The sequence below is a fragment of the Pezoporus wallicus genome, unplaced genomic scaffold (assembly GCF_028554395.1).
Source record: "Pezoporus wallicus isolate ANWC-B61680 ecotype Strahan unplaced genomic scaffold, APGP_CSIRO_Pwel_v1 contig_4710, whole genome shotgun sequence".
Classification (NCBI taxonomy): domain Eukaryota; kingdom Metazoa; phylum Chordata; class Aves; order Psittaciformes; family Psittacidae; genus Pezoporus; species Pezoporus wallicus.
Window position 1 is genome coordinate 1205882 of NW_026640647.1, and position 21363 is coordinate 1227244.

At 39.3% G+C, this 21363-nt stretch overlaps 1 protein-coding gene across 1 annotated transcript in view; it reads right to left on the minus strand.

The window, feature by feature from the left end:
• STAT4 (signal transducer and activator of transcription 4) overlaps positions 1 to 20858 on the minus strand; it is a 39022-nt gene extending 18164 nt beyond the window's left edge. The window contains exons 1-7 of the mRNA XM_057419823.1: positions 20707 to 20858; positions 19061 to 19205; positions 6601 to 6699; positions 5728 to 5820; positions 3728 to 3806; positions 1254 to 1339; positions 233 to 384 (exon numbers count right to left, since the gene is read on the minus strand). Of these exons, the coding sequence (XP_057275806.1) occupies positions 233 to 384; positions 1254 to 1339; positions 3728 to 3806; positions 5728 to 5820; positions 6601 to 6699; positions 19061 to 19205; positions 20707 to 20858 (806 nt within the window). The remainder of the gene's footprint in view (positions 1 to 232; positions 385 to 1253; positions 1340 to 3727; positions 3807 to 5727; positions 5821 to 6600; positions 6700 to 19060; positions 19206 to 20706) is intronic.
• Positions 20859 to 21363: the final 505 nt, after the last annotated feature.

A 21363-nucleotide genomic window follows, 5' to 3' on the forward strand; every position in this document is an offset into this window, starting at 1 on the left:
CTATCAAGCCAAAAAATGAGTGATAGCCGCAGCTCAGGCTCAGCAGTTCACTAATATTATTAATTCTGGATAGCAAATACTGTCCATCAAAGCAAAATGTATTTTTAGCTATTTACTTTCTTAGCTACTCATGAATTTGCTGCTGTTGCAGCTGATCTAAAGGAATGATCATTTCACGTGCAGCAGACTTCCTGTGGTTTTCAGTGGAAACAAAAGCTCAAGGCAAGTTTACCAGTTCTGGAGCTGATCAAGCCCGCCATGGAGAGGACCCCCAATACAAGCAATCTGCTGCCGTCTCTTCCAGTCCAGCAGCTCTTCAGTCAGCATGTTGCTCATAAGCATATCGATTTCATGAATCACACGCCCTATTTTACTGAGTACTTCCTGTAAAATAGGACAGGTGTCACTAACTGACCACAGGGAGCAGCCACAAAATTCAGCAAGTATCATAAATGCTGATTGCATTTGTTTTCAATTATTTTGGAAGTAACTGTATTTGGTCTCTCACACTTCAGTCTGTAACTCAGAGGTGACTGGATTCATCACTCATCGTAACTGAAATAAATCTTGAATCTTCATGAACTCTTCCTCAGTAAACCGTCTTTTCTGGGGGGTGGGAGGGAGGATTGTTGCATTCTTTGTGGGCATAACACCTCCAAAAAGCTGACACTTACTAGCACTTTCAAGGTCAAAAAGTTCTCCTTTTGATCTGCATCACATCCAGTGCATTGGGATTTTTTTGCTTGCTTGCTTTTAACCGTAAAAAGTACGTGGACTTGAACAAATTGCCTAAATGTACAGTTTTCCATGCCAGCAAAGAAGTAGTCAGGGGAATATTTGTCATATTTGCAAGTCTCAGTTGCTGAACAGAGCAAATACCATTGGTGGGTTGTTGTTTTTCTGTTTGTTTTTCTTGGCAATTATTAGATTACATTTACTTCGAATGTATTTTATTTACTTTAAAAGCTATGGATTGCCAGTTAAGTTATCCATTTTGTACAGCATGTACGAGATGCCCTTACCTTACTTCTAAGGTATGTAGAACCATATCCTTGATAGAGCTCTTACTAAATTGCCAGTTTCTTAACTGCTAGGTAAAATCACCCATACCCACCCAAACTTTATGTGGATTTTTAACTCCTCTGTTATTTGTTGTTCTGAGAGGAGAATCTAAAAAGGCACATGTACACATTTGAGTATTTGGCGTGGGAATAAGGGGAGAAAGCAAAGTGACCACAGAACACGTCACAAACCTTTCTCTTGTAGTCTAAAGTATTGAGCATCGCCTGCAACGCCAACATTTCCTGTTTAATGAGGGCGCTGTTTTTGTCGCTCTGCTCTGCAGGGGATGAAAAAAAAAGCAGTATAAATGCATGTGTGGCTGCGTGTGAGTGTTTATAAGGAAAGGAGGGAAAGAAACCACGACCAGAGTGCAGCATGAGCTGGTGAAAAAATAAACTGCAGAAATCAATAGGTTATGTAATAGCATATTTCATTTGAATGGACTAACCTTAGTATAAGTTTAAGATAAGGTTTTATGAGTCCACACTTTAGGTGTGTATGTGGAACAGGAAAAGCTAGAGAACATACAGATGATACCTAGAAATCTATAAATGTTTTATGTGCATCTGCATGTGTATTATGTACATCTGTCTTGGATCGGTGATGGGTCTGTACTCTACTGAAACATGCCTGTGGTGTCAGCAGTCAGAATAAAGCTCTTTGGACTTGATGTGAATTATGTGTCTGGCTGAGATAATGGAGGTTAGGCATTTGAAATGGAGATAGTGTTAAACACCATGGGGATTTCAGCAGCCAGGAGTACTGATCTCACTGGGTATTTCTCTCTCTCTTTCCCTTCCCTGGATCATGCATTAGTTTCAAGCTTCCCCAAGATGGCCCCATGCTCTTCATATGCAGGTCTTCCCCCACCCTCACCTTCCCCCACCCTTTGCTGCTCCGCATCTTTCATGCCACCTTCAAAAAAGAAATGGGTGCCAACTGTGCCTCTGCTAAGCTCTGGACTGACATCTTCCTATTATATTAGAGTAGATGCTTCAATAGAGGCAGACAGGAAAGTGATTGTCAGCTCAGCCACAGCAATTTCTCACTCGCATTGTAAGGTACTACAAGCTGGCTGTGCTGGTGTAGAGCATTTGTTGACACAGTGAAATTTTAAGCCCTGAAAGTCATTTATGTAAGCATGTTTCATTTTGAAAGTGGGACAGGCTTCAATTATCTGTGGTAAATAATTATCATTGGCCTGATGACTAACAACTCATTAAACCGTATCAACTTGATCTCTTCTGATTGTCTGGCCACATGAGGCCTTAATCATAAAGGACTGACACATTTAAGAACTCAGACATTTCAAGCCCAATATCTTTGCATGGTAAAAAGGAGATAATATGAAGATATCTGAGCAGACACAGGTGGACCTCAGTTTCTTTTCTGAAAGAGATCATGCAAGGACTGTTGCCATATGCAGATCTCAACCATCACAGGCTGATCAAACATGCATTGAGTGCTTACCAGCTGGTTATCACCACTGTAGTCAAAAAAAGAATAAAAACCCAAGTTAGAGGCTAAAACTCGCCTTTAGAGGCTAAAAAATCAATTTTGCACAGCTCTACTAAGGAAAAGAAGAGGCTTTTCTGCATCCAAGGAAGTGCCTTATCAAAAGTGAGGAAAATGGAAAAGTTCTTTAAATTAAGGAAAGTACTACTGTTCATGCCATTATGCATCTTATCTATGGAAAATATTTATACTTATTTGACAAGATCTTCTTTACCTTGCTAACCCCAAAAAGTTATTATGTTCCATGACTTTATAAACACCAAAAAATCCATTTTTATGTTTACATACATTATCTGAGTAACTGTGCTGTTTTTGGCTGGGGTAGGGTTAATTTTCTTTGTAGTAGCTACAATGGGGCTGTGTTTTGGGTTTGTGCTGGAAGCAGTGTGGATAACACAGGGATGTTTTAGTTATTGCTGAGCAGAGCTTACACAGACCCAAGGCCTTTTCTGCTCCTCACCCCACCCCAGCAGTGAGCAGGATGAGGGGCATAAGGATCTGGGAGGGGACACAGGCAGCACACCTGACCCCAACTGACCAAAGGGATGTTCCAGAGCATATGAGGTCATGCTCAGCATATAGGGCTGTGGGAAGAAGGAAGGGGGTGATGTTCGGAATGATGGCATTTGTTTTCCCAAGTAACCATTACACATAGAATCATAGAATAGTTAGGTTTGGAAAGGACCTTAAGATCATCCAGTTCCAACCCCCCTGCCATGGGTGGGGACACCTCACACTAAACCATGTCACCCAAGGCTTCGTCCAGCCTGGCCTTGAACACTGCCAGGGATGGAGCATTCACAACCATGATGGAGCCCTGTTTGCCTGGGGATGGCTGAACACCTTCCTGACCATGGGAAGTGGGGAATGAATTCCCTGTTGTGCTTTGCTTGTGAGCATGGCTCTTGTTTTACATATTAAACTGTCTTTATCTCAACCCATGAGTTTTCTCACTTTTACTCTTCTATTCCCCATACTAAAGGGTGAGGAAGTGGGGAGGGGGGAGGAGTAAGTAAGTAGCATTGTGGTGCTTACTTGCTGGCTGTTGATAAACCATAATAGTAATGCACAAAAACTCCCTGATACTGGAGTCTAGCTGCAGAATCAGCCGTTTCATAGACAATCTAAAAGTTATTACAAAACCTCTTACCTAAGCTTTGTATTGTTTTATACCTGAAGTCAAATTCCTCTTGCAAGTCTTCCAAGTATTTGACATCTTGGTCAGTCATCTTTCCCAGGGAAAAGAAAGTAAAGTTACTTGGGTTTTCACAGGGACATAACAAGGAATTTGTTTAGTAATGGGAAAATGCATATGTAGTATTTTTCCTTTCCTACCATTTCAAAATCCCTAATCAGTTCTGGGAACTCTTGTTTACTATCTTGTAAACTTCTAAAAAGCTGATTGAATTAGAAATGCACATTTATAAACACAGATTCATTTTACTTGTTCAGAAAGCCAACTATTATTCTCTTGCCCTCAAACAGTAGTTGATACAGCTTAACCACTTGTTTACTAGTTCAGTGACACAGTGAAAGTAGGAATGATTCCATTTAGCCTGAGCTAAATTAAAGTTATTATGCCAATAACCTAACACTCCTCTTGGAGCTTTAAAATGGGGCACATGGATTATTTTGCATTGACTTCAATGGAACTGGAATGGGGTGTGCAAAGCCAAGTAAGATGGAGGCAGAAACAGCAGCAGAGCTCAGAAACTTCATTTGGAGAATTACTTAGGAATTTGGGTGAAGAACTGAAACATTTTTGCTGCTTTGACTTTTTGTAAGGGTTTGTTTTCATATGTACTGCAAAAAGTTTAGGAGGTGTTTTCTAGTAACCAAACAATGATAATTCAAAAAAAGACACATCAAAACAAGAAAAACTGTAGGCAATCATCTGTTTTACTTTGAAGGTCTTTTCTATGCTGTTTATAGGAAGCCTTGTTTCTGCCAACAACTCATAAAAAACACTTCTTAGTTCTCCAAGATGTGCAAGTGCCTGTCGAAATACAAACACTTGTTTGCTAAATTAGGACACACAGAATTAGCCATTCTGGTTTCCTCTTTATTTTGGATACTAAACTTTCAAATTATATGTGTAAAGCATGAAATTATATACACAAGGAACTGGCTGATTTCTGTGTTCAACTTAATTACCTACTAAAAAAACCTCATTTTCACTGGTCTTCAGGGCTGGCTGTGCATCCCCATGCAGGCAGAAGGAGCAGCATGGTAGCCTGCTGTGTTGCAGCTTTGCTTTTGCTCTGCAACTCTTTTACCTTAAAACATATATAGAGATCTCATATCACATTCTTCTAAAACTAGCTTTATCCTTATAAGGGTTCAATTTCTCTAACACTTCTTCCCCATGTAGGGGGGACACTGATGAGAAAATGCTACTAGGACCTCTTTCTGATATACAAGAAGTGTCGCTCTTGAATGGTATAGACACGGGCATGTCAAATGTAACTTCTACATGAAGACTGCAGAGCTGAAAGTGGGGCTGTAGTAGTAAAGAGACTGTAGGTAATACGAATCCTTACCCTGCCTTGAACTGAACAGGCATGTATTCTCTGACTGAACTTTCAAGGTCTTTATGGGACATCGCTACAGGTTTGGCTCAGCCCAGCTCTGCCCTGCAATGGTATGGGAAACTCCTGGAGAACTGTTAACCATCAGCTCCCAGTGCTCTCCCCTCATGTCTCCTAAACACATAATTATGCCATGTAGCCTTCAGCTTTACAAAGTCCTTGGTATGTGACTCACAGGTCACAAAGGCTAGCTAGTGCTAGCAAAGAGGTGAAGTTGCAGAGATACATTTACTGAACCTCATGTCTTTTTAGAGACAGTAGGTATGGTCTTATTGAACTCAGTGGTCTGCCTGCAACTCCCATAGGGATGAGTGGGATAGCTTTAAAATAGCTTGGACCCAGAGCAGCTGTAAAAACTTGGGGATCCAGGTATGCCCTGAGTAGTCAGTCTGGGCTGAGGTCCTCAGAATAACTGAAAATGGTTGGTGCAGCTTGCTAGCAAAAGCATTTGAGCTTTCGGTAGTTTAAGTATGTGTGAAAGTTAGTTCAGCTTAAAGGTAGTTCAAGTATGTCTGTGTGAAAATCATGGCTGTGTAAACAGCAAACACGACAAATACAATACCTGAGCGCTGTTCTTGATGGCTGAAACTTTGTGTTCTACATTTCTTTGTCGTTCTGAAACCACAGAGTTCTGCAGAGACTTTTCCAGCGGCCCCTGGAACACATTGAACCAGATAACGGGTGGATGAGTAATACTAACAAGTGACAGTAACTGTACTGCAAATCCTAGCATAGAGAGGGAATTCAAAAGCTCGTCTTCAACCAGCTGGAGAGTGGTGTAAACAGGCAAATCTGTTTAGTTCCACAGATCTGAAGAACATGCTGCTTTAACTTTTGAAATCCAAAAGGTGAAAGGGTGTGGGTATACTGGAAACATTAAATATCTAGTCAATTAAAGAAACTGAAACATAAATGATTAGATTTCTTAAAAAGACCTGATACTCATATATGAATACTTATTACACCCACAGGTGATTAAAAAGAATACATATGACTAAAAAATTCTATCTGTTTTTCAATCATGTAACAATTTCCCCAGATGGCTTTATGTCGTTTGAAGAAAAAACTTTAAAATTTCATATAAAACCTATCAACGCCTTTGCAACATCAGATAGAATGTCTTTTACATTGCATAATTAATCTGAACTCATGCACTGCATAATTTAAAATATACACATGTTTTGTGAAGAATAATCTCTTTAAAGCCTTTCCCACAGATTAGGCTCTTTGAAGATAAGCTGTGACATAGAAGTCACTTACAGCAATGCTTGCAGCAGTAGAGCCACTAATGAAGTATAAATATGAGTTTAAAGGGCAACCTTTGGCAACCGCTAGCACACGCAAATCACTCAAGTGAAATGAAAGGACAGGATTTGGTCCTAAAAGCATGTGAGCAGATTAACATGGAGCAGATTAGTGAAATGTAATTCATTACCTGTACTGGCATGCTAGCTGCAGCCAATATTCTTCTTTCTTCTCTTAAACAGTTTGAGATGATCACTGCTATATGCATGGGATTACCATGATATTTGCCCTGCAAACACAAGTAAATACAACTTTTTAAAATTCAGAATTCAAGGTGTCACTCTGAAATCACAATGTGCTTCAGTGTCTATGAACTATGGTTTGGTTCAGATGGAAAAGACTCTCCTACTGTTCTTGACCTTTGTTAGTGCTGGTTCAGCCTTGCAGTGCAGCACTAGTTAGTACAGTTGCCATAAAACATTCTTAATAATGTTCTACAGAGATTATAAAGATACAACTCCAATGTACATCATCTGAAGATCAAATTGCTGTACTGCTAACACAGCTGTTTTGAAAGGGCTTTCCTGTCAGCCTATTCTGTGCATGATTCTATCATGTCTTCCATTGTCAATAGGATGCTGCTGTTGGCAGGTAGCACTTCTGCCAACAAAAAACGATAAGCATATCAATACGGTAATGATGCAAGCAGAAATGCTTCGTCAGCATAAAGCAGAAGACTTCAATTTTAATGTCTATGGACAATTTAGCCTGAGAACCAAAAAAAGGTCTATATTTTTACACCACCATAAAATAAGGTGTAGAATTGCTGATGCACTGCGTACAATTTGAACTGATACTGGTTTGTGCTGTATTTATCAAATTGGAATGATTGAGGACTCTCAAGCAGGCTCTTGCATGGTGATGTATTCTTATAGTATTTCTCAATATTCTTTATGCCTTTTATTCAGTATTCACGTATTCATTCAGATGCCCTTTATTCAGTGCTCGTACAGTTTTTAGCCATTCATTGAATTAATCTTTTCCAGTTTTGAACTTGTTCTATTTTATTCTCTTTCTGATTAGTTTTTATTCTCATAGTTTGCTTCCACTCAGAACTTGATTTATTTTTGCTTTCTATAAATGTGACAAAATAAGTTTACAGTTGTTGCATTAGAAACAAGTGTATGAACACATCTGATCGATAGAAATGTGAACACACTGCTTCTATATGCCAACTACTATGATGACAGTGAACATGAATTTCTAACACTTTTTACTAGACAAACAGAACTGAATCTTTTCCTGGATGCTTTTGTCTGATATCTGAATAATCTGAAAGGCTTTTTCATAATATGTTTTGACTTCAATTATGAGGTAAGGAAATATTATATTAAAAATGGTAATTTTAATCATAGAGACTTGGTTTGAGCTGCATAGTGTTAAATACCATGCTGTTGGTTATACCATGGTTCCAGGTAGAGACTAAGGTGAAAGCCATAGGACTTTTAAAACTAAATAATCAGTGCGCGAAATGTTCGCTTGTAAAGAAGCTGTGACTGCTGTGGAATTGTTGGCAATGAAACTTAGCTCTTTAATGTTCCTAGGTTTTCTGAAGTTTTCTCAAGACAAAGTACATGCCCCACAGTGCAACCACAGCTGTGCCTCCTTTGATCTCTTTAAAAGCAATTCAGGGTGGTGTATTACTCCACCAATCGTCTGTTTCAGTTACCCTGAGGACAGCAGTGATGGACTAGACTGTGATTTTAGGACTTTCTCTGGAAAAAAAAAGTGGTGAGTAATAAATACTACACCAAGACAGGCAGCCTCAGATGAAACACTAAGCATGCTCTTGCTGGCCAGTGAGGGGGGACTTTAACGTTAAGGATACGCTGCTGATTTCCATGTCATACAACAATGCCAAAGATCTGCTGTTGCTCCCTGCCAGCCTCTTGGCTATAGGGGTAGTAATTATGTTCCCACTGCACACCTTCTTCAGCACAACTGAACTTCAGGTCCAGGAATATATCCGTAGCCTGCTTTGTTTATGTCAGGATGTAACTTTGGGAAGGGAATACAGGAACATGGGAGATGGCTATGCTTTTCCTGCAAAAGATTAAGAGCAGAGTGGAGTTTCATGCAGAAGTAAGGCAAAGGTAGGGTCCAACAGCAACAGCCAGAGAAAAGTAACTGCTGCAAAGAACGGTTATGCTCCTGGCTGTGCAGTGCCAGCCTTGTTTCATGCAAGTCTGGTGCCCGTCTGGTTCCTTAGCAAGCCAACCTATATTGCTAAATGGGATGGAAACCACTCATGCTTTTTTTGCTGAATGGGTTTTCCGCTCCTCAGTGAGCAAAGGATGAGGTGGCTGTCAAGGACTAGCACATGTGGAGTTAGCAGAGGTTTGCTGGGAGAGGGGAGAACAGGCCTGCCTTGTTTCTGCAGTCAGTTGTATCGCTAAACCTGTCTCATCTGCACCTTGATGACGGAAAAAAAGTCACCTTTTTAATGAGGCTTGGGATGAAAGCTGTGGTGAGACATCTGGTGTAAATCCATGGATGTGCATATTAATTCTTCAGTTAGTGTCTGCTCATTTCTGCTTGTTTGCTGGTAGAACAGGGTCTCACCTTCCACACAGATGGCTACTATATGAGGACTATACCTCACACTGGTACCTGTAGGCTATCTGAAGCTACAAAGCTTGAGAAGTGTTAAATCCTGGCTTACCACTGCCCAACAGAATTCAAACCCTCAAAGGACTGATGGTTGCTTTTTGTTTTTACCCTGTGACAAAAAGGAGTCAAACCAAAGCTATTTACCAAAAGCCAAGAAGAAATACAAATTCTCTCTTGGAGCTGGAAAATGTGTTTATGTAGAAAAGGCACTTAAGTAAAATCTTCTAACAGTGGGATGTTTTAAAATCCCCCACAAAAAATGCCAGGTATGCGGGACTTTCCTAGCATTTCTAGATACTGTTCATATGTAAAAACTCTCTTTTTTTGCTTTGTTTCACTAAGAGAAAACCATCTGAACCCAGAGATGAAGTGAATATTCACTTGTTTTTTTCCTATTTCTCCTCTAACTTGTAAAGCTCTAATAACAAGTTGTGCCCATAGTGATTCCCATACTTGTGTCTGTCCAGTGCTTGTTCAGCGTGGTTCAATTTGAGCAGATACCAAGCAGGTCAACAGAGAACTGCCACCTGCTCTCCTGAAGCAGAAGTCTCTCAGACTAGAATAATGGTGGATCTTATCAATAGCTTCATTTGCAGTAATCTAGCAGTTGGATTGCAACTCCATTATAAAAATTGATAAATAATAAATTGTAATGTTAAATATCTCAATAATTGTAACTTCTTAAATAACAATAATTACTAAAAGTCACAATAACTGATGTTTTAGACTGTCAAAAGAATAATACTGAATATCTTCCCCCCATGTTTTATACTTCTCAAAGGTAATTACACTTCAGAACATGCCACTTTGTATTCCTTTATCTATCTTCTGCCAACTGCTGCTCTTCTGCACTTCCATTTTGTCTTTGATGGAGAGCAGAATTTGTTCAAGATGACCTTCACTTTTGCATTACTAATTGAAAATTATTTCCTGTCATTGAAAGAGAGTATAATTTGGAATGTAAAGGAAATTTAACAACAAAAAACCTTGGGATGGAGGAATCCTAACTTAATGTGACATGAGCATCGACAGCCAGGAAAGGAGGGAAGGGTGAGAATTCTGTAGTTATGCAAAATTGTATTAATAAGCTTACATATTTAGAAAGAAAACTTATAACTGTTTTGATAAACACCAATAAAGAGAAATTGAGGATTCACTTTTCATCTCATGTTTCAATTGGAAACATCAGTCTTATCTGCTAACAAACATTACTGTAATTCTGTGGTTCTTAGAAATTTTCTTATTCCTCCCTTCAGTTTTGATGAGGTCTTTCATACCAGGATTCACAACAAACAACAATGCTGTTATTTTGGGCTCGCTTCTTCTCAATAACTGCCAGCAAGATGCTGAATTCAAGCAACCGAGGAGGTTAAACTTTCATTCTGAGCAGCTGAAGATTTTCTCTGAATGCTGATGACATTTCCTTGGGAGAAAACCTCCCTATCACCATGCAACATGCACTCTCTCTACCCCAGAGACATCTGCTGCGGTAGTATCTTACTAGATTGTGAAGAGCAACAAAGAGGCATTTCTGCAAAAAACAACGTGTACATTGTAATGTGCCCAATTTAGACCCTTTAGCCAAATTTTAAAGCAGCTTGAACTATTTGGAATATGTTAAGATGCTTTAATGTAGAAGTATGTGCTGTGCAACTGTTAGAAAGTCAGTCAGGGGTTTACCTGGTTATCCCCTGCTTTTCAAGATGCCCTAAAAAGAACTTGAGTAGGTTTTAGTGCTTTCTAATTCTGAAAAAGCTCTTCAGAATTTGGTTATTTTTCCCCTGATTTTCTCTTTATTCACTCCTTCCCCTTTTTTAAGTTGTGAAAAACATCAGCTGTATTTTTTTCTTGTTTCTGATAGAAAAACCCTGCTTGAGCCTTTTAATTGAGCTTTACCTGGAGGCATGGAATTGTTAACTAGTATGACCGTTGATGTATTTTTGTTGAACAAGTATTTAAAGCAGCTGACAGAAGGGAGATGGGGCACAGAGAGGTAGGAAACAGGATTACAATGTCAAGCAAAACTACATGTCCATCCCTGTTGCTCAGTTCTAATATGCTTATTATTTTACTAAGTCTGATACTCTGCATCTTTCTAGATAAGCAGATATTTCATCTTTCATGTAATTAAAAAAAAGGGGAGGAGAGGAAAAAAAAACCCTTTTATCTATGATTTTATTTTTGAAAGAAAAAAGACTTTGCTATAGTTGGGTATCTCAAGGAAAATTGTGGGTGATAAGACATAACCGTCCACCATCCACACTTATTTCTCATGTTCACCATCAAATATGACAAACAACATTTTGCCTTGATTTGTTTTCTACCTTTGTTTATGCATCCAGGCAGAAAGTCCAACGAAGACAGTACTAAAATACAAAGAGTCTGTCCTTGTGTTACCCTGATATAGGTAAAGTGCTTGGGAGTTTTTTGAAAACCTGTATTCAAATGGGATTAAATACTAAAAAATCTTTATTAAGAGATTTAATTAAGATTTATTAAGAGTAATACTCTTACTAAAATATCTTTTTCTACTAGGAAGATGGCTCTGTTTTATCTAGGTCTTTGAGAGGAAGTACCTGTGACACTATCTGTTTAGACTGCTCTTGTTGACTTTTATTTTTAGATTTCCCCTTCCTCCTCTCAAAATACATGAGAGAACTTAAAGGCATTAAACCTCATTGTTTTAGACAACTCCTGTGATGTGTGGGAAGTCCTAACACATAGGTCTGTAGTGTTGTACTTTTGCTTTTTTGGTATCGTATAATGCGTAATTTCCAAAAGTTCATACCTTTAGGGCGTGTGCAACCAAACTGCAATAGGCAAAGCTATAAAAGCACAGTGAATAAGCTGTGAAGACACAGATATTTCTCCCAGTTTGCCCCGAAATTCCACTGCTGAGTCCCTCCCAGCAGACACTAAACCCAGTCAGGGAACAGTCTATAGAAACAGCATATTTCTAAGCATAGGGTGAGACAAAGCTGTAGAAAATATATGCCTATAGGTCTCATCATCAGATAGCAGAACTGTGCTGCCAGGGGGGATGAATAATGCAGTGATGCTTCTTATTTAAATGAGATTTGTTTCATAATAAATACAAGTAGAGTGTTTCCTATGAAAAACCATAAAACAGCAGAAGAGGCAGATTTCCCCCTCCCACTCCATCTTCTGGACACAAAGAGCCGGGTATTATTAACTAACCTCTTGGGCATATGTTTGACTGCGCCTGGGCCCTTGATACACCACAACAAACAAAGCCCACAGGAGGTTGTTTAATTTGTCTGCTTGGGTTTTTACTTCTGTTTCAAAGTTAACACTTATTTGTTCTACAAAACCAAACTGAAATATTTATAAACTGTTAGAGTTGTGTTCTTTACATAATAACTAGGAACTCAAAAATACATTACTTTTAATAAGTAACCTTTTTTTTTGGTCTTGTAGCAGTAATTTTTACAAATCCTTACTAACTGATGTGCAGTTTCCAGCCTGTGATGGCAAACAGCAGACAGCTGCTTTAGCACAGACTTCTGTGTGGAGTTTCCTATTTGTAGGCCAGAATTTTTTGTAATCAGTTTTAATGGTTGAACTGCAAAACTTACTGGGGGCAAGAAGCCAATACTAAATCAATCTGAATTGCATTAGACAACTGGTTCAAAGCACATTTCCTACTATAAGCTGTTGCTTTGTTATCTGGCAGGTTACCTGAACACCAAGTATATGTAAATAACATTTTGAAATGGATCTCCTGTGGTGTATTAGAAACTTTCTCTGTTTTGTTCCATTCTCACCCTGTTGTAAGCTTTAACAGGAAACTGCAACTTTAACATCAATGGTTATGTTTCCATTCTTTGCAACTGTTTCTCAGCACAGTGCTTATTAGAATTGTTTGTTAAGTACTGACTGGAATGTCCTGTTTTGTATCTAACGCTATTTTGTCCTTTTTCTTTGATATACTTAAATATTAGGATCCCTCATGCATGTACCTTTCCAGTATAGTGACTTGTGTAAACAGTCACCTGAACTAAAAGCCTTTATATGTTTGTTTTAGATCTATCTGGAGAAGCACAAAGATAGTCTGTTCTCATTTCAGACGGAAACAAGCTGGGGAGTATAACTGAGAACCTGAAACAGAAACAGGAACACACTAGTGTGTTAATGTTTTAAATAGCGTTGTGTAAAGTAAGGTGCTATTTGTTTATAGTACTTCGAAACAGGGTAAATTTTATCTAGAAATAAGTACCATAATGTTAACATATGTTGATTAAGGTAACAGAAGATACTTTCAGATGCTATTCAGGATCTCTCCATAAAAGGTTAGGGCTGTACAGGAGAAAGAAATATGACTAAAGTATTATTTCCTAACTTCATAGTGTAACTATATGCTTCCAAAAGCTTGTTATGATACAACTGGTGATGTGAATTGGCAAATTCAGTTATTCTGCCTCACCTCTCCCTTTGTAAGCACACCCCGAGGTACTAATGGTGTGCATTCAGACCTGCTCGCTCAGGCAGAATCCCTCTTCTCCTTCCTCCCCTCATCCTAGGCTGTAGCAGGGCTGTGAGTGGGTAAAGTTCAACAGTACCTTAGAATCTGCTGTGAGTATTAAATGAATATCATGAATATACATCATTTACAGCAAATTGTTCCCCAGAGCACACAGTATACTCATTAACTCAAGCTTCAATAGTAAATGAGCAGAGCAGCCCTTCTTATTATTCTTGAAATCTGTTATTTCACTTTTATAAAAGAAGATTTATGTAATCAGGTTTTCCCCTGAATACCATAAACAGTGGTGTGACATGGATGCATGTTGCCGTTAATGAGAAGGGATTGCTTTCAAAAGCTGTCTTGAGGCCAGAGTATAAATGACAGCTTCGATTATGAGTAGGACGATTCTGGGAATTTCTGCTTTTTCCTGCTGTCGTTCCCATGCGCCCATCGGGGTGTGCAGAACAGCCCATGGCTCTTCAGTTCCTGGGAGCTCACCTGAGCCCTCGTACAGGACAGGCTGCTTCCCACAGAGTTACATCTTCTCTAGCAGGTACCTGCTAAGTGCTCCCAATTTCCAGCTTGGAGTGTGAAGGTGGGAGAACATCCTTGAGGTGAACATCCTGGATTATACAGACCGACAGGCAATCGCCCACCAGCACTGATCCTAAATTGAGCAGTGGGACACTGGGGTCTGCTGACTGTCTCTGGTTCCCAGGCTGCTCCAAACCTCCCCTGATGCACTGCAGCCCAGCTGCAATCCCCTAACCAAAGATCTTGGCACGTCACTCAGGAAGATGGACAGTGCCCATCTTACGTGTGTCTCTATATGACACGGGCTGTCCCTCAGTGCCATATCTACTCCTGTATTGCACAGGGACAGGTTAGCTGTTATTTAAAAAACATTTCTTCTGAAAACTAAGCTGTAACTGGGCTAAGGTTGTGCAGACTGTTGCAGCTGCAGTTTGGCTCCTAGAAGTGGTAGGCAGCTCATCCAAGCTTAACATTTGCCCTTCACGTTTTGTTGTCATGGCAGCAGCACAAACCATTGCCTTGCACAGCACTAAGCTGCTTTGCTTTGCTCCATCTAGGTTTTAAGCAGGAGAAAGAACCACAGACATAATTTCCCCCCTCTTTTCCCCACTGCCTCCAAACATGTTCTTTCCTCATCCCTTTCCACAACTGGTGCTGAGGGAGAGGCAGGAGTTCTGTAGGAAGATGGACAGAAAATATAACCTTAGCAAGTGACTGTGCTGTACTGTTTCCTGCTGAAAAGCACAGTAACAAAAGGCTGCTTGCTATAAAAAAGGAATCCAATCTATTAACTAAAGAAGGAATGTAAGAAGTAAATATTAAAGATTTTAACCTAAAATGCTCTCCCTGATTTTAACAGAATATGTGCATTTATACCAGGTTAATGTCAAGAAGCAATGTTTCAATGAAAGCAAGACATAGAGAAGCAAATTACTGAGAGCTAACTGCAACCTCAGCTGCTCAGCTAAGTTTCTCAGCACTGTTTTCAAGTTCTTGTAACTTTGTCAAATAGCATGTCTCCTGGTCAGTGTTTCTTTTTGCCCCAAGATAATGTTGGAATGTCAGCAGCCTGAGCAGAAATGCCATGTTCCATAGTTACTCTCTAATGGCAAGAGAATAGGGTTGGCCCTTGTGTTCTAAAAGCAATGATGCCAGGCAGAGTAGTCTTCCTGCTAAGACTTCTACTCTTTGCCCTTCACAACACCTAAAATTGCCCAAAGCTGTATTGCAAGTATGAGCAGGCAAGTTCTCACTTCTTCCATTACTTCCATCATTATTTTCATGGAGCAACTAAGATGTTTATGTAAAGATGCTTCAGGTGAAGTTCAGAACAGAATGTTTTCTCCATTTTATAACAAAATTAATCCCAGAGAGATCTTTCAAATGGGGTGCCCTTGGCTGTGGTGCTGGTAACTTATGGGCATAATTCTCTCCAGATTCAATAACAGCATCAGGAATGTTGTTTTTAATGAGTCCTTTGCTGTCTAGAAAACAGCTGCAGAAGCCATTTGTAAAGTGTGCATTGCTTCCTCTTCTAAGGGTGCTTTTAATAAGCTAGTTATATTTCTAATTAAACATTAGTCCCTCACTTTGCCTTTTGTAAAGAACTACAGATTGTGTCTGAATGGCTTTTGTGTGTTCTCCAGTTTTAATTACTGTATTATTGCTATTGTCATAGTATTTGATAACCTACCAGAGCTCAAAATACTGCCCTGCAATAGCAATAAGCACTGGTTTCCAGCATTATCTAGTTTGACAAGTATTACTCAATTATGGTAACACAATAGGGCTCAAAAGAACGAGAAAATATTGCACTCAGGTCATGTATTGAGGTGAAACAGCTCTGTGTGTGTGTATGTGTGTGTGTGCCGTATATGTGTCTGTATGTCTGTGTGTGTGGTACAGAGGGGAAGGAAGGGGAGTGAACTGTGAAATTTCAAAGAAGTGCTTGCGCTAGAGAGCAGAGATAAAGGTGGGCTCATGGTAACTCACCTTCAGAGAAGTCAAACCAATGCTGTTTGCAGAGTCACCAGAAAGGAAAAGGTGTTCACAAATGCGGCTTTCTTCCCTTCTTAGGAACTCAGTCTTCCCTCCATCCAAGACAGTGAAATATCTCACTAGTTTCACAGAGTACCCTTACAGTCTCCCTTTCTCTAGATGGCACGTTGGGACGAAAGGGACCACAGCACTGTACTATGTGCATCAGTCACCTTTTACTACTGTGGTCTCATGAAACAGTCACAAACTAGATTGCAAGAGCTGGGTATCTGCAAGAGCATCCAGCTGTGGGAGGGAGCCAAAAACCCAGTTCCAAATTCCCAGTTCCAGCAGTAAAATACAATCAGTGATGCACTAAAAAAAATTACATAATTTGCATACTCAAATTTGAGGACATTACAGCATATACTGTCTATTAGATCATGTACAGTTCATACATACTCCATTAATAATACTTGATAGTTAAGAATAGGATGTCAGCTGATTACAACCACTATAGCATTTTTTTTCTGATATACTTCCCTAACCAATAAAGAAATAATTTTAACAGCTGAAGCTTAGGAGACTTCCTGTACAACCCTGTAGAACACACAGCCCACATGTCAGCTATAAATGCATTTATCATCTATGTTCTACAAATTACAAGTCATAACATAATATTTTAAACAAAGGCACAAAATACCTGTGTCACAGATGTCTGAAGAAAAAGTTTAAGTGATTTGTCTTATCTAAAATAACAATAAAAGTACCAAATCTGGCCCTACTCCAGCTTATAGAAATTATTTGGCAATAAGAACAGACTGTAGGTGATAGCGTGAAAGGTCATAGGAAATCGGGAAAAGCTTTAATAGTGAAAGCGCTGTTCAGTATCTGGTGTTTCACACCCGTATTTTGAAACTGAAGGACTAGCTTTTTATCTAAATACAGGTTATCTACTGTCTTGATCTAATGGAGAAAGGCCAACATTATTAGCGGCGGAGAGAGCTGTTGTATTATTTTGCTCTCAAGACAGATCCTTTTTAATAAGTGGCGTAATTCCAGCATAACACGTTCTCTCAGGAAGTTCATCATGCTTTAGACTGCAAAGCTACAGACCTGTGCAACCCAAGGGAGCAGAGAGACCTTGCTGCTTGAGAAATCTTGCTAAGTCAGGGCTTTGCAGTGCTACAGGGTGATAGAACACATTGGTGCAAGTTGCAATTTGTGTGGCATTTCTTTCCAAAGCCAGCAATCAAGTGAAATTATGGGTTAGGACACCCCATGCCCCATGTAGACCTTTTCTGTTGCTTTATCTAGAGAAGGAAAAGGCTAGGTCTGTTGTATACTATAGCTGTACAGTTGTGATGGAGACAGCTGAGTGTTTTGGCTTGTTCTGTACTCAGATCTTTGCCACCTGAGTAACCACTTAATCAGAAATCACTTAAAACTCCCCTTCTTTTGTTTTTCTGGAATGAGCCTCTTTGGGAAGCACATCACAATACAACTTCCAAACATGCCAGGACTTAAAGGAAATGGTTTTCATTCTGCCCATTTTCACACTGCCTATTATGTAAACTTGGCCATGTGTGCCCAAGGCCTGATTACTTGCATTGGTATGCCCAATTTCACAGGGCATGCAGAGATGCCACTTCAAGCTTTAGTAAAAGTTTTATAATAAAATAAATGGTATGAAGAGGAGAAGGAACAGTGAGAGACCTTAATTTTGTAGAGCCTGTATGTAAATATATACCAGTCCTTTTGCTGGTGCACATTGTGGTGGTATAATCATAAATGCACAATGTTTTAAGCCATTTCAGTGGCAATGCAATTCAGTGACCTGAAATGCTCTTTCTGTGTATGCTGCTGTGGGAGGATACCCCTGCTAAGGTGATACAGCTCTCTCTTGGCCCTACTGTGGTAAAGTGTGCCAAGACCATGCCAGAAATAACAGGATTAACCTTTTATGCAGTTAGCTCCAGAAGCAGTTAAGTAAATCTGGCATTTGAGCAGTACTGAAATCATGGATAGTGCTGCTACACAAACCAGAAAAGAAACAAAAGCAACCTTAGTTTTAAGTTTCATGAGACTGCTTGCATAACACTGGAAGAAAAAGTGGTAACAATGGAAATACTGGCACATTTTTTAAGAGACCTCCATTAGGGATAAAGAATAGAAAGACACAGAGCCATAAAGAAAACAAAACAACTGGTAAGGTTATGCTAAGATTTTCCAGACCAGTATATGTATATATATATATATATCTCAAATAAAGAGAATATTTTGCAAGCAATATAATTGTCATTTAAGTACTTATGGAAAACACCATCAAAGGAGAGAAAAAAACCCAAACTTTCATTAAGCTTAGATGAATATCTGTTTTATGCAGAAGACAGATAGATGTCAGGAAGTAAGTGACTAATGAAGTGGAACTCTGAGAATCCTTGCCTTAGATAAACAATTATTAGAGAAACATTCGAACAATCAAAATAAATATTTTGCAGAAGCCTAATGGAAAATCCTTTAAGCTATTCATAACAAATAATCCCAGCTAAGCATAAAACAGCAAACATGCTAATGATTTACAGGGGTTCCTTTTTCAGGCTGCTGCTTTAAGCCCCAAATATGTATTTTTACTCCATAGTTAAGTATCTGTGTCTGAAAGGTGGTAACTACATTGGTGATAAATGTGAACGTCCATAAGCACTGCAGAGTCTCGCTGAAACACAGACACACACAGAGCTAAGAAGCCACAGCACTTACAAATGAGCAGCATGCATTAAAATGTGAGTTATTGTTCCACAAAGTAACAGCCAGTAGAATTATTTTGAATTATCCTGTTGAAGGCTTGGTCTTCCCATAGCTGCTGGGAGTCCATACCAATCAGGACAGCTCTGAGCTGCGCACAGGAACAAACTGTTCGGTGGAGGCTGGGCACTGCCTTTAGAAATCAGTGTGTGATTTGTCATCTGCAGTAAGGACCCACCTGCAGCAGCTTCCTGATTCTTTTCAGGTTGTGTATTAACAGAAGATTCTTCTCCTGTGAAACCCGGTCCAGCTGTTCATCCACTTGTATCAGCAAATTCTGCAACAGGATCGTTGCCATTGCTTCATTGTTGGATGCAGCCTCCCTAAAGAATCAACAATTGAGAACCACGCATGTTTAAAATGTCATCAAGTATCAATCTATCTGTACAGAAAACTACAATCTATTCAGAAATCTAGGAAGGAAAAGAAAGGCTTTAAATGTATGTTGACTTGCACATAGAGGTTTGTGAATGATTGACTTTGTGATCTTTTTCTATTTATATTCATTTAGATATGCAGCTATAAAGACAGGGTGAGGATGTTCTTAGCACAGCCTATGGAGTCAGCCAGAAGGGAGACAACCGAGGGTTTTCTAGTCTCTGGTCCAGTGAATATTTAATCATTTTTAGCCCACTTCTCAGAGGACATGGGGCTTATGCATGCTGTCCCTCTCCCTCTGCCACTCACACACAGATATCATTTCAAAGTTGACAGTGGGCTCAAAGTCCAAAAGATAGTATGTTCTTACAGATTTCATGTAAAACTGGCAGGTTGGTAGAGGGGAGGAATCCAAATTAGTGCCTCCACTGAGGAAAATTGCAGTAATAACTTGCTGCAGGAGGCAGCAGCCAGATGGCCAGTCAGCAGATATAGATCTTCACACCAGGCACCAGATGAGCCTTTGCCCAGCCAAAATATTTGGGGATACAGGAAGACTCTGCAGCTACTGGTGAAGGGTGTGTAGGGGACAAAGGACACAAACGCAATCAGGCTTTACTGGCTCTGCTGTTTATGGAACATGAAAGGCAGTAACGTTAGTGAGCTAAATAGAGGAAGATAGACTTTGGACTGCATGGCATCCTTGTCCTTGGGATATTCTCTCTCCTTGCTCCACAAATGGCAGATGTCTGGTTTTGAGATATGCATGCTAAATCTGTCGAAAAGAAGATTTTAATGTTTCCCATGTTTCTACAGCCCCATAAACATCGAGCTATAAACAGTAAGGAAAGACTATATTCCCTTCCAGATTATTCTCCTTTTTTTCAATAGTCCTCCAATAGTCTTGTGGATTTAGCATGAAAAATTAAGATGCCTCTTTCTGGCATGACTAATACAAACTTTGTTTTGACATGTAGTTCAGAATTTTCTCAAGATAACTATCCAATGAGTTTGATGCAAATTTGTGTATAAATTCATCTTTTAGAGAACAATTTCTGCAAATGGCTGGATTGTTCTCCAAGATTATATATCCACCTTTCAGCAGAGACAAGTGAGGAGTTTTATGATGTAAGAGGTAAATATATACATTTCTATTGAAAACTAACTTGAGTTGGTTTTGGTTTGTTGTTTTTTTTTTTTCCTATGAAAAACCTGTAATGCCGTTAATTTGCTAGACAATTTTTACTGGATTTTGTTTAGGATTAAGTTCAAATGAAGCCTCACCTCCAGACATTCCTTAAATTTAAACCTTGACAGTTCAATGGGCTACTGTTCTTGGGGTGCAGAGGCCTGCACAGTTCACAAATGAGCACTCTAAAATCTGGCAGATAATGAAAGAATTAGTCTTGACTGAAATCGTATGAGAGGGAATAAACTGAATCCTACCAATCTTGGCTTTCTATCCATTGTGCTAGTAAGTGCCGGATTTCCATAGGGAAGTTATCATCATAGAACTGGTCTACCTGCTCCAAAAACTTTATTTCCAGTTGCTGAACTTGACTCCATTGGGACATACTGCAAAAGAGAAGATAAAACATCTTTGCCATTGAAAGGTGAATATGAATTAATAATCCAAAGTGCATTAATCGCTTTCATGGTAGTTCTTGTTATATATTTTAATGTTTCTGTTTATTCTGTCTTTTGAAACAGACAGTACCTGAGTAAAGTTACTCAGATAAAGGGAAGAGGGAGAAAAGAGGGAAAAAAAGAGAGAGAAGAGGGAGAAAAGAGGGGAAAAAAAAGACAGAAGAGGGAGTAAGACCATTGAAAGAAGTTCTAGCTCTTACACTTGAATGGGCATCTCTGCCAATTTCCTTCCTTAACGTGAATGTTTTGGGGTGCTGTATGATGCTTATAAAACAGGGAGATTTACACAGTGTCTCTCACCAAGACAGGTTAAGATTGTACTCCTCAAATCCAGGTAAAACTATTCTTATGAAAGAGTAGTAGAAAGCAATAAATTTGCTCCCTTTCTAGTGAATTTATATTGCCCCATTTTTTCCTGAAGCCATAATAGTTGTATGTTACTGTGCTGTTCCTCGA